The sequence below is a fragment of the Orbicella faveolata genome, unplaced genomic scaffold (genome assembly GCF_042242905.1).
Source record: "Orbicella faveolata isolate gen_17 unplaced genomic scaffold, um_ofav_v1 contig_34, whole genome shotgun sequence".
NCBI lineage: Eukaryota > Metazoa > Cnidaria > Anthozoa > Scleractinia > Merulinidae > Orbicella > Orbicella faveolata.
In genome coordinates, this window is record NW_028301563.1 from 31,958,317 (window position 1) to 31,978,778 (window position 20,462).

A 20,462-nucleotide genomic window follows, 5' to 3' on the forward strand; every position below is an offset into this window, starting at 1 on the left:
TCCCCTTTTAGAAATACTAGCTACGTTTGGCACTAAAATTATTGGAAATTTGTGCTCAGAATCAAGGAAACGCCATTTCTGAGGACCCAAATTTCAAAACTTTTCCGGGGGAGCACGCCCCCAGACGCCCCTAATAAAGAGTGCCTCCGACGCTCGATTGTCAACCGGGCAAGCAATATGTATTAGGAACTCCTCTATGCAAAAAGGCCTGCTACGCCCCTGTAAACGCTTGCTCTGACACAGTTCTCCATACAGCAGCCGTTCGAGCAGTCGGCTGTCAGGCATTCAGACAACATGGCAAGCCCATTTCACTTGTGCTTTCTGTAAGAGGTTGTGTGCATAGGATGCTGGTCCGTTACAGGACCTCCGTGTCTAGAATTTTATCTAGCCACCTGATGTGGAGAAGTCTAAGAAGACAGCTCAAGGGAAAGTTGTTAAACTCTTTGTAGTTTACCCCGCAAATTTGGTACAAAGGGTTAATGAGGGGGGTGAATTGGTTTTCGGGTCGACGGATTTGGCCTTTAAAGCGCACTGATTGTGGATTTTTGCGGTAAACCGAGTGGATTCGTAGCGTGCGAACGCAGACGTATTTCCGGCTATCGGACAGCTCCTCGGGTCGGTAGTGCCCTCCGCTCCAAAATGTCAGTCCAAAAAGAAGACTGACCTATTTAAATTTGAGAAATAATCAAAATGTATGAGCTGTGATTAGTTCAGAGAGAAGAGTTGACAAAAGTATGAGACTCAAAACAAACACAGTGGCTTTATATAAATGGGATCCAGTGACAGAACAATGGAACCCTTCTTCTGCATGAATTTATTTTCTTTGGGTTTCTCTTTGCAAGAATTTTTTCCTGCCATTTTCCCCTGCTCTAATTTTTTCTGGGTTTTTCCCTACTCCCTAACCCCGACACCATCACTTTTCTAATGATCCGTCCCTTATACGAATATTCAACACTGTAATATTATTGTGATTTTAATCTTATTTCTTTATATGATTCAACTCGATAATGATGACTTTTGTCCAAACCTACCGAAGATCAACAACTTCAACAGGTTTATTCCAGTATTGACATTTCTATGCACGGTTTTAACCGATTCGTAATAAACAGACTGAAATAACAAGCAACCTAATATTTGCGTTTAGGAAATTTTCCAAATATAATTCAACTCAAATTCAACTCGAATTTAGTAAGGCCCTCAATAAGAGACTGACAGAAAACTAGACCTGTCTATATTCTCTCTTTCTTGATCACTCGAAAAGAAAGAATCGAACTAAAAAGATGCGTGACTGAGAGTGTTAATTACATGTATTAAGTGAATACTTCTTTGCCATTGAGAAACCAGAGAAACTGATAAACCAGCCGTAGTTTTCTGTCCAAATCGCAGATTGTCGCCAAGATTTTGGTTGGTCCCTTCTGCGCTCCAACTCAGCTCCCTCTACCCCCGCTAACCATTAGGTATCTCCCACTGAGCTTTTACTTCTGAGCTCTTACTTCTCTTGTACAACTGTCAAGCCTGCGAACAGTGTCCCAGGCTATTACAACTGCCACGTATCCTAACCAGCATAAACTAAACTACCTGACTGTTTTGTTTGTTTTTGCCAAAGGAATCTTTTTCCAAGGTCCAAAAGAACGCGAAAAAAAATTCCTCAAGCACCCAGTGTATCACTTGATCGGGCCCCCTGCATATAAAAGTGACCCGGCAAATTTTCCAAAGAACCCATCAGAAGAACCCATCAAAAGGAAGGAAGGAAGGAATTCCTTTGTATAATAATACGCTACCCGCCTCTCGTTTATCCCGTTAGAGATACCAAGATCTTGCCTTGTGGGTGTGGCTTGAAATTGTTTTCTCCCCTGAGAGGTACAAATTCCAAAACAACACATTATCTCCTGTCATATTATGTTGGTTACACAGCCCGACACCTTCATCAACGCATTGCCGAACACAAGTATTCAGCTATCGGTAAACACCTTTTAGAGGTGCACGGTGACAAAAATCTTCTTAATGGGGGTCAATTTCGTGTTCTCAAGAAGTGCCACGAGAAATTTGACTGCCTCACTTACGAAATGCTATTCATCAAAGAACTGAGGCCTAGCTTTAACACTCAGAGTGACTCTATCAGAGCTAAACTCTTTGTTTAGCTTGTAGCATATTTTTATGTTACTTTTCTTTTTAACGAACTATCGTTTTTCTTGCATTTATAGAATATTCATACTGTTTTTTTTTACTTGATAATGACGTCCGAGAACGTCGAAACGTCGTGTATTTTTTAACCGTTTAAAAAACTTCATAGATGTTTTTAAGAAAAGTTTTTTCGCAGTTTTTTTATAGCTAAATGTTTTAAAAAGTCGCTTCTTGTGCGAAGTGCGAAGTGCGGAGTGCGGAGTGCGTAGTGTAGAAAGTGCAGAGTCACCGCGCCCTCGAAATAAAGAGATGCTACGCTGGTTATTTTCCTTATAAGCTCATGCGTCGGAGCTCCAGCTTTCAAATTAAATATAAGGACATTTGATCGGTTCTGCTGATTACAGGAAGCAATAGGTAATGTGGAAATTCGATTAACCTAATGCATAAATTCAGCGAGCATGACCAATCAAATCTACTTTGGTAGGCAGAGACGCACAAAATAAGCAGCCTTTACGGGAAGCCCTTCTTGACTGCGCACGAGTTCTTGAGGTCACGGGCAGGCATCACTTTTAAGGTAATTCCTCTGAAATAAAAGTGACAATAGAGTTTTTGTTCAAACTTTGTCCGCTGGATTTTTATCATATGAGAACTTCAATTTTGAAATAAAAAAGGGGAGGTGCCAGTGCTCATTAAGCCAAAAACCCAAGATCCGTTTGTTGCACTAGTCTAAGCTGCTTTCAGCTTTTTACGGGTGGCAGAAGCTCGAAATGCTGGAAAAAAGACCTATTTGTGAAAACTTTGGTTTTTTGTTAAGGAGCAGCGAGACATTGAAAATTCCCCATTTTTGACATTATTTAAAACTTATTACCAGAACGCATTCCAAGTCATAAGACTTTGTGAGTCCAGACTCGTGAGAAGACGCATTAAACTACACTCAATGCATTGTGTCGGACACAAATAAACATTTTTAAGTTTGATTTGGACAGAAAGCTGAATAATTAATTTAAAAATTGAACCAAATTTCTTGACCTGGTTGCCAAACGGCAAAAAAGAAAAGACCACAGTGTATCTGCTATTTCCTTATTTATTCAATTTTCAGCAATGGAAATCAGATCAGACTCTTCTCTCGCAAAGCTTATGATTAGTTGATTACAATGAGTGGAAAAAAGGTGGGGTCCCCGTACTCGTTGGTGAGCTATAGCCATTTTTCAACTGACAGAGCTCAATATCAAGGCAAATCCGCCATGATTTAAATATGCGCGTGCACGAGCGCGCGCTAAATGACGCCATAAATTATGGGCAGTAAGGATGCGCAATGCAAAGTGGAAAAAGCAGAAGATAACTTTATCTAACGAGGGTTAAAACACTTTACAGTTAAAACTGATAAACTAGTGGCCCTCATTATAGTATACATAAAATCTAATAAATAAAATACTCAGTGATTAAAATACTAACATAGAGTTTGACTTGAGAAATAGAGAAATGGTCGAGACCTATGTATGATTCCTTAAGAAAACTCACATAATGACCTTAAGTTTCTATCGTAATTTAATATAAATCTACTAGCGTTCTATCATAAATTCCGTTCTCTTATTGGCTAGCTACTCGCTATCTATTCTGTTGTAAATCAGTGCCGTAGCGGTTGCCAACAAAAAGGCGGCCGCTTCTTCGCGTTTTCGAAGTGTCTGGAAGCAGGATCGATTTAGACAATTTACTTGTTTGGTTTGAACGACTAGTAGATTTATACTGAAACAAGTAGGAAGTTCACTCTCGATTTCTATGCGTGATCGCTGATTCGGGCTGCGATAGCAATCTCCAGCTCATAATGTAATTGTTAAATATAAGTGCAAAGGAGATCATCACTAAGCAACGGCATTAGGTGATAGAGGGTAGACCAGCATACAATAAGCCACGGCAAAACGTTATATGTGAAGTATATATGAAATAATTCATATTTGAACTGAGTTCATCTTCCTCACGGGAAGATATGAACTCAGTTAATTGACCTCGCTCCCAATATGTGGCTTCATAGCTCAGTTGGTAGAGCATCGCACCGGTATCGCGGAGGTCACGGGTTCGAATCCCGTTGAAGCCCTGATTTTTTCAGGCTTCTTCTTTCCAATTGCTTAAACTGGAAAATTTGCTGCGATGATCATTCTTCACTCTAAAAACGTTCTATGTTATTAACATGTTATGCACTCTTTGGCGCGCGGCTAAACCAGGTGGGCTAAGTGTTCTAACATCGTTAAAGCAACAAACTGTTGTATAGCAGTGTTTTTGAACGATTTGGCGGGGCCAGTTTGTGTCAAGAAAAATCCCGGGGGTTACTCCCCTACGTAAATTATACCAGTAGTATGTGCCTGCCATAAAGGTATGGTCGTCGTGCCGTTTTCATCTGAAGGCGCGCATCTAAATTGGTTTCCACCGTTTTATGGGGATCGTTTAGATTTTTGAAAACTAAATATGATTTCCAGAATAAACGAAAATCTCTCAGTTTTGTTCTTGAAAGAATCAGCCGATTTGCGAGGCTAATCACCCCAGGAAACTGGAACTGCCAATATCCTGTGCTAGAGACGCAAAAGCCTGGAAAATGCACATTAGGACCATTTTTTCTAGATCCGAGTCTGACCGTCGTTTAGATCTGGACCGTTGTGGCCTTACACTGTGGGTTAACTGGGTGCTTAAAGGAATCACAGAATCGTAAAATTTTGACAGGGCTGAAGAACATCACTCATCTTCTAGAGAGTTTTATTATTGATATTGTTACAAGGGAGGTCGCACTGTATGTTATACCCCAGAGAAACACGGTGTAAAGTAATGCCTTATAAGGTCAGTGATGTTCCTGTTGGGTAACTCGTCGTTCGCCTGGTTTGTTTCATGTTTTGTCAGACGCGACACTCCCTCGAGGGAAATCCCCGAATATTTGATACCCTCGGGGGTAAAGTAATCATTTTTCCTCGTTCTTTCATTAACTTATTTTTCTCCGTTGTACATGCTTAAGTGTGTAGATAATCATTATTCTACTGACTTAATTCTAGACAGGGAGCAAAAAAAGGGAACGCATCGTAAGGTAGGTGATGATATTAGCAAATACACAATATTGCGCCCCAATTTTGGAGGAATTCCACTGTGCGTGAGGTCACTTCTGTGATGACTCATGTCTCGTAGGCTATTGTTCACACTATTTTCCTGTTTCAAAAGTCCGTGGTGACTACTTGTGCATTTTTCGCTCGACTCAGCTGTGTCGACATCTAACCACCAGTTTGTGATCTTCCTTCTCTGCAGTATAAAAGAAATCTCAACGAGACGACAATGAGCCTATCACTCTGCAAACCACGTATATCGTCGTCAAGATGCGCCGCCACGATGGAAAAAGCATCGAGTCCTGTCTCAGTCATGATGTTTTGCTTTTTGGTGAGTACACAGCTTAAATCTTTTATTTAACGGCGAAGGAAAAGAATAACTGTGAAGGGAGAATAATGTGACTGTGTTTTGATTGCTTCCTAAGTTTATACAACTGTAAGTAAGCTAATTGCTGCCGCTGAGTAAATTTGCTTACGCAAGTAGGTTTGTGTTTGCATCATCAATCTTACAGCGATGAGAAACGTTTGTGTTTTTATGTATATGTCTCGTTTAGGAAAAGAAATAGCCGGAACCTTCAAGTTAAATTGTGTTATTTGACAAGGCTTTTGAGTGGCGATATCTTAATTAATTGTTTTAATACCCTTGTTTTTGTGCATACGTGTTCAGTCACCCAATTGAGAATTACAATCTTCGTTTGTAGTATTTTATCGCCGACACCATCACAGTTAGGTTAGAGATCTTCGCAAATACAGTACATAACATCGAAAAGGTCGTTACATGGCTATTTTTCGGGATTCTAAATGAACGCAATGAAATGAAGTATAGGGCTCAAATGAATGATGATCTTTCACGTTTGTCCTTTTAACAGAAAATGCTTCGCTAGCACAACTGAGAAAGTGTTGTGTAACAAAAACACTTAGGCTATAAGTCACTCGATATATAAGCACAATCTCTCCTCACTTTAAACGTTGATCCCCCGTTACTGTGTTAACGATTAAGAAAATGCAATGTAGAATTGTGCGGTTTGAATAGATCTTGTAGATCAAGACATAAAGCGAACGAGGGCGGGTGAGACAAAGTAATAAAGATTATGCCACATGTAGGTTGATGTGGCGTTACAAAGGTCCCACTGCAGAAGGTGTAACCTACACTCATGGTGACTCATCAAAATATTCTCCATTAAACGCAGTCACAAGGTTGCGTGGGATGTAGCTATTTAACCGCTATGTACATGAAACTGCGTGTGCAGATACACGCGACGCTATGTGGGCGAAATTGCGTAAGCCGTATAAAAAAAAACCTGATCAGTTAACCACTTTATTTATATTTCAATCCGTGAAAATAGCGAAACAGAAGCAGATTAGTACATTATTTGAAGCTACACTATCTAGGCTGACATTCAAAGCCAATTTATAATGTACAGTCAAGGGTCATCTAGCTTTAGGAAGACCTTGAAAATCCACAGGACACTTCAGTTTTCACGAGTTACGGCCGAAACATATTGACCACTTTGTCTTAAAAACTCTAAGCAATTGTAGGCCTTTTCAGTGTACGCAGACTTATAAAAGGTGTTTTCGTCTAGCTGCAGGAATCGGATACGAACGTAGTTTGACGAAAAAAGTATAACCCTGTAGAAAAGAGTAACACATTTATTTATTACAGGAAACAAATAATGACGATCGACATTGATCGGATGGATAAAAATGTTCCTAGAAATTTAATAGCCGTTGGCTAATACATGTATCAAAAGCCTGTACACTTAATTTTGCCCTACGAGGCGACTAAGATATAATGCGACGTCGAGACTTGGTGAGGCTGGTGTCCGGTTCACCGAACGAAAGGCTTGTTTTAAGGACCTCTTCATAGGAGCCCGGCAACCGGGCTGGCTCGGTTACCAGGACGGATTTTGTCGTCAGTTCATATTGGAAATTTCAGCCCGGTCGACCGGGATGAGATTTAGGAAACACAACCAAATGGTATATACTTGTATCGCTCGCGACTGTCGTAGTTTTGCGGACTCTTGTAACTTCACTGATAAAACTAATTCGTATAATTTTCAAGTGGAAATACATACATTTTGGCCGGCATGTTGCGAACGCGAAGCTATTTTGTCGAAAAAGTCTCGTCTCGGTCACCCGGGCTGGAATGTTTATAAGGGAGAATTTTCATCCCGGTTACCAAGATCTCGGTTGCAAAAACCGAGATCTCGGTAACCGGGCCAGCCCGGCCTCTCATATAAACACATCGAAATTTTTACGAAGGAAAGAGTGGTGAGGCGAGATCTCGGAAACCGAGCCAGCCCGGTTGACCGGGCTCATATCAAGAGGCCCCCAGGGTTCAAACTCAACGAAAAGTTGAGGGAGGGTTAATTTTGATGCACGAATGTAAGTTGCCAGCCATATTCACCTTTTTAAAGAACTTCGGCTCAACTGACAGAATTTTTATCGCGCCTATGCTGACCAAGTCATTGCATTCATCTTCTGTTCATCCGGCAAAGAGTACTTTTAAAAGCCGCTGTCTCTTTCTTTGTGGTTCCGGCAAGAATTACGCGGAAAGCAGGCGCTAGTTTCGCCCGAATAGGCGCCGTATCTGTCCACTATGTCTTAATCTTGCTTCCACGACTGTGGTAAAAATACCAAAGAAGATTCATGGCACTTTCGGTTTTAGTTTGTTTATGGAGACACTTAGACAGAATATATTATTCACGTTATGCCAGTCTTAAAGCAAAACGCGCATCTTACTACAAAACACGTCTTTTGCTTGCTTCGAATAAAAAGGTAACTTATATCCTGAGATGTTTTTGAGCTGATCGAGTTGTTGTGATTGATTTACAGCCACCATACTAAATAGCTTTATGTTAGTGTGCATTGCAGTGTACGAAATACAATTTATAAGTATGAATATGAAATTCATATATTTGAACTGCGCATTAAAGAAAGTGAAGAAGATCTGATAGTCGCAGTTAGAAACACTACTTAAGCAGTAGTGAAAATAAAGCGTGAAATTGTCGAGTTGACACTGAATAGCTATCTCGTTGCCCAAACAGGTTTGTGGAGCTGTCGCAGACTTTCCGTGCAAACCTGAACAAATCCACTGGAATGCAACAACAGGGAGGAGGTATAGATGTTTAGAATGTCCCGACTGTCCCGCGGGATCGCAGCCTTCCGTCCCTTGCGGCACTTCTGTTGTATATAGGACTCCAGTTCACTGCATTTCCTGCCAACTTGGCAGAACATACTCGGACAATTACGGGAAAGCGCGTTGCAAGGCGTGTACTGTATGTTCGGAAGGAAAGGCGATAAAAAGGAACTGCACATTATTCTCAAACACTAAGTGTGACGATAAATGCGCTGAGGGGTATTATCATTTGCCATTTGTGTTCAATTGTTTTCGTTGTGAGAAATGCTGAGCAATTTGAGCAATTTGCTGAGAAACTAAAAGAAATCGGGCGAAACGACATTGTACAGTTACTTGTGACACGTTCAGCACCGGACCTCTCAACGACCCAATAATGCGGAGTAATCTGCGGACTACAGCAGTGCTATAAGATGATGAGCTAGACTACGAAAGACAAACGAGACAAAGAGACAGAGGACACGGAGGAGACAGAGGCTGGTCTCAGTGTAAAATGTTAGCGGAAGACCAACTAACTCTCAGTTGAATGAACAACATGGTGTCATTTTCAAATTGTTGGCCATTTACGACAGTGTCGAAGGTAACTCTAGGTGAACCCAAGGGTTACCCTAGCTGCCTTGTAAACGCTCTTCTCGGGATAACACCCCAACCCGGAACAACTTTTTACTTACTTTTTAGACCCATTGCATGTTGACAACAAACGGCCATCATGGCGGAGCGCGTACAACGTAGTTCTAAATTCCGCGATACATTCTATATATTTCGAGGTTTTCTAGAACGAGTCATGGCTCAAGCCAAGCAACTGGGCTGAACCAGGGCTGCATTTGACATTGCAACTTGTTGTTGTTGTCTGGCAATAATAAGTAACATAACAGCATTCGGTAACACTGGTAAACAGCAGTTCAGACAGGAGAATCGACTTACCAAGCAGAACTATTCCCTTGTCGGCCATTTTGTTTGCGATTAAGTTGTTCCGGGTGGTAGGGTAACACTACCTGTAAAATTTTGCTTTTAAACCCAGGCTATCTTTGACCCTCCTGCTAGGGTAACCCTTCCTCTTTGTAAACAAGGCCTATAAAGGATGGATTGAAGCTCAGCAGGAGTCGAAAACGCAAGCATGAAGACACACCCATAAAAGAACTCATCATTACAGCTCACGGATACCCAAAAAAACCAAACCAAACAAAAGGAAAAACAAACAAGAATAAAAAACAAGAAACAAATATGAAATAAAATAAAGATTAAGCTAAATTTATACCAATTTATTATTTATACGAATTTGTACAATTTATTAATTATTATTAATGAAGTAACCCTTCAATTAATCAACCGATCAATCGATAAAGTATTTTCATAAAGTTTAGGAGAAAGGAAGGCTCTACAATGCCAGTTTCACGTTATACTGTGAATATTGTGTCAGGTTGAATTATTTAAAAGTATTGCTACTTTTACAAATGTCACGGGTAGTGTATATTTTGCCGAAGACAATTATATATTGATAAGCATTTGGAATGAATTCAGTCAGCTTGCTTGCTTGCTTGCTTATTGTGACAAGCCTGAGTTGCTGGGATTATAAAAAGGCATAAAATTCAATGAAAAACATTATATTCTAAACTGAAGCTTTTCCACTGAGACGAATTTTTTTTGTGATGAGTTGATCAAAAAATGACACTAAGAAATACACATAGATTGTAATTTGAAAGGAAATATATAATATTGGCAGAGTAAAGATTAAGGTTAAAATTGATTAGCTGTAGATTAAAATAAAGGATACTCAGATTCTTTTTTGTATTGCTTATCCGCTGGAGGATAAATAACTAAACAAAAAAATATATATATCGTGTTGTCTTTTTTGATAGAAGGGAGTAAAAAAGAAGCTGTGCAGACAATTTGATCTTACCCATTTTTCGACAAGCAATCGTCGATACCAGCGAGTCTGCACAGTTACCCCATCAACCTCCTTGTAGTTTTTTCGGTATCTTAAGGTTTTTGGTCTTTTGTTTTATCGTTAGTTCAGTTGGTAAGAGCGTCAAACTGCCAGGCGGAATGTCGTGGGTTCAACACCCAGACCGGACCACAAACCAGAGTCTTAGAATAAGTGGTAAGATCATGCTACCCGTGTACTTAACATCTGCTTCAGTTCCATTGGGTTGTGACTTCAACCCGTTGACCTTGTGTTCCTCAAATTCACAAGAAAAACCTTGGTTGGGGGATAAGAGAATCCACGCACTTACCAGAGCGTGCTTCCCTGTGATGAAATCCTGGTTTTCACTTAAAATTCAACCAGCCGTTTACATGACGATCGCAAACCCGGGGGGGGGAGGGGGGCGAAGGTGGGTGGGCGAGTTGTCTCGCCTCGGCATGTATAGTGTTAAAAAAATCAGAAATTTGTCTCAGACAAGTGAAAATTAACTCGGCAAATCCTACTGTGATCGAATGACCGAGGGAAACTCGAAGAAAGAGGGACATTTGTACATCTGATTGTTCATTAAGGGTTACGAATGATGCAGAGCCAAGTTTGACTCGGCCTGTAGGGAAACCGTTTTCACATATAAACGCTCGACGACGTGGGGAGGGTTGTCTCGGGGACATACTCGAGACCATATAAATGGGGCCTAAGTCTTCTGACAGAATAATGCATTTAAAATAGCAAGCGAGGCATGCAGCAATCACAAACTTCCAGCGCTTCAAAAGCAATGTTTTCACTGTACAGGTGTAAAATTTTATCATCGGGCCTTTAAATTCAATATCCAATCCGACTTTTGGCACAAGAAATTTACTCCACTGAAATACCTTGTGATAAGCCAGGAACCCAATGATTTTCCTTCAGCAAGATTCAACTAACGCTGTGTAAACGGTGTGCAATCATTCAAGAAATTCACAATTGCAGCAACTTTTTGGTGCTGAAAACGCTGTAGTCAATGCATTTAGAGCATTTTGCTGTGGATCGTTTATCATGTTCTTACAGAGACTGCTGGCAGTCTGTTTTCCTCTCGAAATTCAGTAGGGGTTATGAGGCGAGACGTTTTGGCTAAAGGGGAATGGGAGGAGACATGAGCGCGGCACGCTTTCTTCCCTACTGGGCCATACCGCCCTTGTCCCGCCTTCTTCCCTACTCGGCTACCGCCATACCGCCCTTTTGCGTTCGCGATGACTAAACACTCGTCCTAGTGACCCTTAGAGAAAAAACCGGCTGCCAGCAGACTAGTACCTACAGAATGGTGTCCATGGCGGAAAATCGAGCCTTTTTTTCTACCCTTTTAACCGAAGAATGTCTTGTATGCTACGGACCGAGCTCATTGATCCGATCATTTCCGAAGAATTATCGAGTGATTCGGTCTATTTCGTGCACTGTTTATCGCCATCCGACAACCTAACGACGGTTCCAAACAGCCAGCCATTATTCTTTAAGCATTTTAACAGCACAGTAAACTGACAAGGGGAATGTGACTTCCTAACGATGCTTTAGGGGTTCACGACCGGGCAGACTCCCATGTGAAAAAATAGGAAAGTTTGTCTCTGTGTTTTTGACTGCCTCCATGGTAATGTATGTACCCATTTCACGAGGAAAAATCACAACTTCAACACCAGGAACAGACATTCGTCAGTTAAACTACCGAAAATGAAACTGGAGTTTGGCCGTAAAAGTTTTTCTTTTTTAGGTGCTTTAATTTAAGATAGCTTACCATTAGAGGTCAGAAATATGAATTCTAGAGCTTGATTTCGAAAAAAAGGTCCACGAATTTTTTTATTTGCAGTGTTTACAGGAAATTTTTGAAGGAGATTTTTATATGTATTTTTCACTGATGTAGATTTATTTTTACTAAGTTTTACAGGACACCTTTGATAACACTACAATTTTTACTGATGGGTTTATGCTGTATAATTTGTTTTTTTAATTATGAAGAGACGGGGGGGCTCTTTGGAAATTTTTACAAGAACCCCTATGAGGTACCAAAAACCCGTTTTGTAGGTTAAGCCCCATTTCATTTTCACACAAGAAGAACCAATTCTAAAAGAACATATTAACTTACACCGTGACTTTTCTACAACAAAACAAAACAAAAAAAAGCCATAAAGAATATCCATTGATTACCTGTAAAGGTGTATGAAAGCATTGTCATAAATCAGCATCTTATTTAAGTAGCTAAGCTCAAATCAAAATTGAAAGAAAAAGGAGATAAATTAAGTCACATTCTGACAGTGCGGCTCCTATGTACACTACTGCTGATTACTGTAGCGGTGATCAGTACCGTAATGATTCGATTTAGCCCGAGGCGCTTATTTACTCTTGGTACCTCAGAGGAGGGCGCTTATTCGAGACAAGGCGCTTATTTGGGACGGGCGCGTATTTCTTTTTTGAGAAACAACCGAATGCTCAAAACAAAACTTTATTAAAATAAAGGAACGATAGCAGAAACTGTCACAAATATACGGTAAATATACCGTAACGTGTGATGGAATTATGCAGTCGCATGGAAATAATAGTTGAGAAACTCAGACGAAGATCACTGTTTTTGTAATGCGGCATTATGTACCTGAGCAGTTAAGGAAGATTTTTTAAAGTAAAACCAGTGAGCAGCACGTCTGCGAACTACTTGAGTTGTAAAACTTTTTTATTTTCTCCTACGCGTTTCGTGTGACTAGCGCACACTTCTTCAGGGAGTTTAACAATACAATCAAGTATACCTGTATATATACCTAGATACAATTCTGCATTTCGCAAAAAACGACACCTACGGATTTGCGTATACAAACCGCTCGGTAACGCGTCTAGGAAACAGGCGTAAAAATATTATTAAGGTGTGACATATTTTAAGTGTGACATAACTATTTGGGGCCCACAGTTTTAGCTTCTGAGAGGGACTGGAGGCTAACTGGAGCTCTTGAATTTACCCAGGCCACTGCACCGACTTCTAACATTTATTTGCTGAAATGAAACACAATTTTGCTGTGTGAGTAATGCAACAGAACTACACGGGAAATATATCACATTAAGCAACACATTCTTCCAACCAAATTATTGTCTTACTTAATATCCCAAATTTCTTAGAAGGACGAAATCCTGTTGTGAATTAAGGTTGCCATTTGATCTTTAATTAATTTTGTCACAATGAGAGTAAATCCAGAATCATCAGATAAAAGATGACAAAAACTCAAAAGATTTTCATGTAAATGCTGCACCAGGAACAGAACCCTGTAAGAGAGCTGACTCGTCTCCAGTCTTCTTCATACAACACGCGGCACGGCACAACGGAAAAAGTGCGAGGGGGAGCAAGGGGTACCCATCTCACCTTGCGGTTCCATCTCGCACCGTGCCGCGCACTGTAGGAAGTTGTATGAAGACGAATGGGGACGAGTCAGGTAAGAGAGCGTCCACTAAAAGCTGTATTTCTGACTCGACAGCAAAACAAACCAGCATCAGCTGTTGACCAAATGATCATGTAGAATTTCTTCCTCTGGAATTAAGTTTGTGTATTTCTACATGTGTATCAGAACAAATCAAGATCTTGGTAGCAGAGGGTTGTCAATAGTAACTGTTCCTGAAGCTGTTACTGACCTGACTGAATTGGAGGAAATTGACTTGTCAGATAATTATCTGGAAGAATTACCAACAAGTATTAACAAGCTGAAAAATCTGAAAACGCTGAGATTAGACGAGAACCAGTTGAGAGAACTTCCTCAAGCCATTGCTGAGTTGAGTAACCTGACCGTGCTTAGTGTGAGTAACAACCAGTTGTCTGTTCTACCTTCAAGGAACTGAGGGGACTGTACTTGAGTAGTAACCAGTTGACTGCATCGCCTGACGAGATTGGTGAACTGAAGGAGCTGGAATGGCTGGATGTGAGAATGGAGACTGGATTTGAGTAATAACCAGTTGACTTCATTGGCTGATGAGATTGGTGAACTAAAGGAGCTGGCACGGCTGGATGTGAGTAACAATGAGCTGACAGTTTTATCATCACACAGAAACCATCTCAATTAACTCCGGGTACCGTTGTGGGGTGATAACCAGTTGACTACATTGCCTGATGAGATTGGTGAACTGAATGGAAGGAGCTGGTATGGCTGAATGTGAGTAACAATGAGCTGACAGTTTTATCATCACGCATAAAACATCTAAATAAACTCTGGGTACTGTTGTGGGGTGATAACCAGTTGACTACATTGCCTGATGAGATTAGTGAACTGAAGTTACAATTGTTATCGGAGACGGCGTTTTAGATCTCAGTAGTCGAGGGTTGTCAAAAGTTCCTGAAGCTGTGTCTGACCTGACTGAATTGGAGGAACTTGACTAGCCAGATAGTTATCTGGAAGAATTACCAACAAGTATTAACAAGCTGAAAAATCTCTTACGGCTGACATCAGAGATGAACCAGTTGAGAGAACTTCCTCAAGCCATTGCTGAGTTGAGTAACCTGACCGTGCTTAGTGTGAGTAACAACCAGTTGTCTGTTCTACCTTCAAGGAACTAAGCGGACTGTATTTGAGTAGTAACCAGCTGACTACATTGCCTGATGATGTTGGTGAACTGAAGGAGCTGGTAAGTAGTGTTACATGATGTGAGTAAAAAGAAGCTGACAGTTTTATCATCACACAAAAAACATCTCAGTAAATCTCAAATAGTCCTGAATACCGGACTTGAGAAGTAACCAGTTGACTACACTGCCTGATGAGATTGGTGAACTGAAGGGGCTGGAATGGCTGGATTTGAGAATGGAGACTGGAGACTGGACTTGAGTAATAACTAGCTGACTAAATTGCCTGACGAGATTGGTGAACTGAAGGAGCTGGAAAGGCTGAATGTGAGAATGGATTACTGGAGACTGGACTTAAGTAATAACCAGCTGAGACTGGTGAATTGAATGAGCCCACAGTATCGGATGTGGGTAAAATCAGGCTGACAGTTTTATCATCACACATAAAACATCTCAATAAACTCTGGGTACTGTTGTTGAGTGATAACCAGTTGACTACATGTACATTGCCTGATGATATTGGTAAACTGAAGGAGCTGGAAATACTGCTTGTAACTGGAAATCCTGTAACACTGGAAAAAAATGAAAAAGGTTGTGAAAATACAGAAGAAGATTTGAAGCCAGACCTGGCACAAAACAGTATGTATGTAGACCTGTACCTCTTAGGGATTCTTTTCAAAATTTCTGACGAGGATCCCTGTCTTTTTTATATGGGAGTCTCACTCCTCCCCAGGCCTCACACGAAAACAGTGGTACAAGAAAAGAGAATTTACATTTAGATTAACAAAATAAATGAGGGACTATCCTTTCTTTTCATCGCTGTGTTTTCAACAGGAAATCGAAAAAAAAATTATGTGTTTCTATTAAGCTATAAAAAACTTGTGAAAGATTGAAAGAACTCTAAAAAGCATTCTCCCAATCTAACACTTGTGTTTGATTATTTATCATTTTATTCCTCCAATTCCCAGCTAATACATAGATATGTAAATACAACGTAAAGAAAGTAAATAGTAACCGATAGTACTTTGTAAGGAAGCTATAACTCGCTCAAAATACTGATTTTTTTTGTTCAATGTTTGTTAAGGTCTCGCATGTCATAAAATAAACCTAATCATAAAACAACTTACATTTTGTTAGCACCAATGCTTGCAAGTATGAAGTTCTTGTGTTACCTTCTGATGTTGCCACTAAACAGAACACTCATGTTCACCAGCAATTCATTGAACAATCTTTCCTTTGGCTTATTACTATGAAATCTATTTACTACCAATTTTTGTAGTTCTACTGTCTTGCAATTCTTTGATGCTTTCTAAATTGAAGTTTGAAGCTAAGTCACTAGTTGCTTTATTGTCAAAATTTGATTCTAGCGAGACTTGCTCTGCAAACCTGCAAAGAGAATAAAAACAAAACTGAATAATCAGATACAAGTAGCAGCTATTGAATTTTTGTGTTGTATTAAATCTTTCTCCGATAATGAGAGTGCCGATAACCTCCCCAGAGCAGTTTGGTGCGCATCATAGAAGACACGAAAAGTTTGATGATTCATAATATTATGCAACACAGTGGGAAAAAAATACACTCTATCCGCACAATTCCATCATAATGTCTGCTATAACACAGATAGTATGAAAGTCTGCTGGCTTCTGGATATAAAATTCAAGGAGTATTCAAGCACCAAAAACTGAGTTTTCAAGGAGTATTGATAACAAGTCTACTTTGTCTTACACTAGATTTTGAAATGTTTCCTTTGGTCAACAGCAACTCTAAGAAATTATCTGTCTATTTGTATTTTTTCTGCAGATCTTAGGATTACACTGAGCCAACACTACAGTAATTTATAACAGACTTGTTTACTCGTTGCACAATGACCTTTTAATGTAGTCAATCATACCTTAAATAAAATATAGTGGCCCAATTCCTTGGCCTCAGAAAGTTTTTTTAGTGCCAAGACCGTAACTCAACGTTTAGTGAATTTGAAAAACTGCTTGTGTGTCCTATAAGTAAAAGCTAATAAACTTGATTCAGTTCATCCAAGATGTGTTCACTGTACTTTCAATATCCTTTAGATTGAGGAGTGATTAGTGTGAGCTATTAATGTACTAGTTTTATGCTGTAGTCTTCACATTCACTGATTCCGAAAACATGAATTTTTTTGAAGCACTGAACAAGTAAATACGCTATGATAAGCGAATAAGGATGGTGAATTTTAAGCTCGGAAATGAAATGTAAAAGTGAATTACTCAACATGACACAGACGTGGGACAAAAAAACAATCTCAACCTCAGACAAGAATCGAACACATGACCTCCAAAAGACGGGTGCATGGGCACTCCATCCACTGAGCTACAAGAACTGATGGAAAGCAAGGCCACTTAACTCAGTTCATATGTGACATTACTAAGCTTTAAATTCACCATCTTTATTCACTTATCTGACTACTCACAATGACTTAGACAGTGCTGATCCATGTCATGTTGATCAAATCACCTTTCATATAGATACCCTATATTAAAGTTCTACCCTTTTATATGCATGATATTATTATTAATATGTGACTTCTCTTGTTGTAGTTACAGTGCAACTACTTCAACCAGGCCATTTAGAAAAAGTCAACTAATGAAAACATACATCTTTTGGTAACAAAGGATGGTGACCTTTTCTGTAAACAAACCAATAACGTTTAAGAATACAAACAATACTTCCACAACAAAATTTGAAACCCAGCAAATTTGCGAATGTCACCTCTCAGAAAACTTTGTCATTTTTTGACTGGTTTAAGTTTCTAATCATAACTTTTGAGCAGTTTTCAAAGGTTTTAGTTTTAGTTTCCAGAATTAAATAACGATAATTTGCTGAAAAAAATATGATGGGATCTGTAGAGTTTATAAAACATACCGGTATGAAGAGAAGTCTATACAGTATATATATTCAAGTAAAAGAAACCTCTGCTTGCCTTTCCTTGGTTTACATTACTTTTTTTGAAGAACTATTGTCTGAATGCTTCAACTATAGTCTGTTTACAAAAAGACTGCCATCCATGTTCTCAATAAACTATTTGATTGGTCAGTTTAATTCCAAGTGGCCCAGTTCAAGTACTCACACTGTAAGAAAATAATTATGTCATGTAGTTTCCTTACAAAATTCTTTGGCCACATTATTGAGCCCAACTCTCTCATGACACAAAGCCTGGTAGAGGACTTTACAAGATGTAGAAGTTGATGTATTTCTCCAATGAAGTAACATCGCTTTTGGTTTATCATTTTCATTAGCAGCTATTACTTCCAGATCATTCTGACTAATTCCAAGGTGAAGTCCCAGCTGCTCCCACTTTGCAGCAATCTTTCCTGCCAGCTCATCTAGTTCACGGTCACTAAGTTGGCCTTCTTTAAAAAGTACTGTGTGTCAAAGAGGAGAAGCTTACAGTTAACCAGTGATGTAATTTTGTTACATGAGTATTCTATCATTATTTTCTCTTGATTCATGACCTGATAGGCAGCTATGTTTTGCCAAAGTAAGAATCAGAAAACCTTTTTTCATTGTTTCACACACATTCATTTAAAATAGTAAATCAGTGTAATACATTAGATTGGCTTTATTTGTTCAATTATATAATCAAAGTGTTATATGAGCAAGCCTTGTAAATATAAAGGGTGAATAAAATTATGTCAGGTGCTCCTGACTATTGGCTCCTGATTACATACATAATTTATCTCCCTCAGAGCTTTATTATCTAGCTCCCTGCACACACTGCAGGCCTATGATGAGGGAGCATAAATTATTTCCCTCAGAGCTTTATTATCTAGCTCTCTGCACGCACTGCAGGCCTATGATGAGGGAGCATAATTATCTCCCTCAGAGCTTTATTATCTAGCTCTCTGCACGCACTGCAGGCCTATGATGAGGGAGCATAAATTATCTCCCTCAGAGCTTTATTATCTAGCTCTCTGCACGCACTGCAGGCCTATGATGAGGGAGCATAAATTATCTCCCTCAGAGCTTTATTATCTAGCTCTCTGCACGCACTGCAGGCCTATGATGAGGGAGCATAATTATCTCCCTCAGAGCTTTATTATCTAGCTCTCTGCACGCACTGCAGGCCTATGATGAGGGAGCATAATTAGTCTTTGATTTGTATGCTTTGAGTTCGAGTTATATAGTAGTTGTTTGTCAAATTATCAAACAGATACTGTAAATCCTCGAATTAGCGCACCCCCCTCAAATAAGCGCCCATCCTATCCGCCAAATTTAAAATAAGCGCCCCCTGTCGAATAAACACCCCCATCCCCTCCCCCCATTTTCTGGACGAGTAATGAGACAACAAAGGATATGTAGTTTTCATCATGTAGTATTAGATTTATGCATTGTTTCAGTATGTGAACATGTTAAGTTTGGAAAAAAAAATTACAATTACTAACGGTGTTTAGGATCAGCTTTTTAGGTTAATCAACAGCTTATGCTGTTGTTTACATGCAGATGATGTATTAAGAAAATGATCAAGTCAAGCCACGACTTGGGAAAACTTAAATAAGCACCCCCCTTGATTAAGCGCCCCCCTTGAAATAAGCACCCTGGGCGCTAATTCGAGGATTTACGGTATTTGGATAAGAATGTGTGACAATTGAAATGAACATGTCATTGCAAGGACATAAGGCCTTGGATTTTGTTTCTGTAGGTGGGGTAACCCACCTATCTGTATGGTCAGAAACTAACCTGTGTTTACATGCAATCTTAAAAGCCCGTTCATACCTTTCGTCTTGCACATATATATTTTGAGGACCTGCCTGAAAACCACTCTTAAGTGATGGGAGCATACTCATAATAGATTTATTATTATTATTATTATTATTATTATTATTATTATTATTATTATTATTATTATTATTATTATTATTATTATTCTTGTATGCAGTTAAATGCAATTTAACGGAGTTAACAACAAAGAGTGCCTGCATTTCTGTAGTGGTGACAGTGGTGTTGTGATATGTGCATGCACCAGGACTCCATGTGCTCAGGCACTAGAGGAATGTTCGTTCTCTTTACTTAATGGAAAAGACCCTTCTCAGCACGTGTGCTGTTCCTACAAGTGTTGTGTTTTGAATTTCCTGTAGATTATTGCTTGTCAGTGCCTTTCTTTACAACTCCAAGCGAACCTACGACAATTAGGATTACCTTTATGACAATGTCTGGATGGATTGCTGTTACTTCTCTGCTTGTCTGGATGGGCATGTCGTAGGGGATAGTTATATCTTCTTTTTCTACTTTTTTGGATTGTGCTCATATCACTTATCTGCAATGTCTATATTGTATTCCTTGCAGAAATTCCAATGCAGGTAGGTTTATTATTATCATTATCATTATCATTATCACTGTCATTGCCATTGTCATTGTCATTATCATTATCATCATAACTATTACTAGTATTATTATCATCAACAACTTTTTAAAATACAGACAAGCAAATATTAACGTTATGAGCCAACATTTCGGCATCATCATGACACCATTCTCAAGGCAAAGTGAATAAATTAATGCCAAGATTTGATTTTGATAGTTTACAGTCTCTACTCAAAGGGCTCTTAGAGCCAGCTTCTTCACCCAATGACTAATTTGCATTATGCTCTTTGGTTATGAAATGTTGGT

The 20,462-nt window shown here is 39.4% G+C and overlaps 2 protein-coding genes across 2 annotated transcripts in view; one reads left to right on the top strand and one right to left on the bottom strand.

The window, feature by feature from the left end:
• The first annotated feature begins 5,078 nt into the window (after window positions 1-5,078).
• Window positions 5,079-10,130, top strand: LOC149105784 (uncharacterized). Its single transcript, XM_089271290.1, has 3 exons — window positions 5,079-5,194; window positions 5,410-5,538; window positions 8,255-10,130. Exons 1-3 carry the CDS (start codon window positions 5,117-5,119, stop codon window positions 8,615-8,617), a joined length of 570 nt encoding a protein of 189 aa, XP_089127416.1. The 5' UTR covers window positions 5,079-5,116; the 3' UTR covers window positions 8,618-10,130.
• A 3,773-nt stretch (window positions 10,131-13,903) lies between these two features.
• LOC110066280 (uncharacterized) overlaps window positions 13,904-20,462 on the bottom strand; it is a 77,392-nt gene continuing 70,833 nt past the window's right edge. Inside the window, exons 14-16 of the mRNA XM_089271245.1 lie at window positions 17,960-18,217; window positions 15,950-16,208; window positions 13,904-15,394 (exon numbers count right to left, since the gene is read on the bottom strand). Coding sequence (XP_089127371.1) covers window positions 16,186-16,208; window positions 17,960-18,217 — 281 coding nt within the window. The 3' untranslated portion in view covers window positions 13,904-15,394; window positions 15,950-16,185. The remainder of the gene's footprint in view (window positions 15,395-15,949; window positions 16,209-17,959; window positions 18,218-20,462) is intronic.

Bases quoted from the DNA above. Each gene is read 5' to 3' on its own strand.
- LOC149105784 (XM_089271290.1), top strand. From the start codon at position 5,117: ATGCTTAAGTGTGTAGATAATCATTATTCTACTGACTTAATTCTAGAC. The intron at 5,195-5,409 runs GTAGGTGATGAT...CCTTCTCTGCAG, and splicing joins AAAAGGGAACGCATCGTAAG to TATAAAAGAAATCTCAACGA. The intron at 5,539-8,254 runs GTGAGTACACAG...TTGCCCAAACAG, and splicing joins TCATGATGTTTTGCTTTTTG to GTTTGTGGAGCTGTCGCAGA.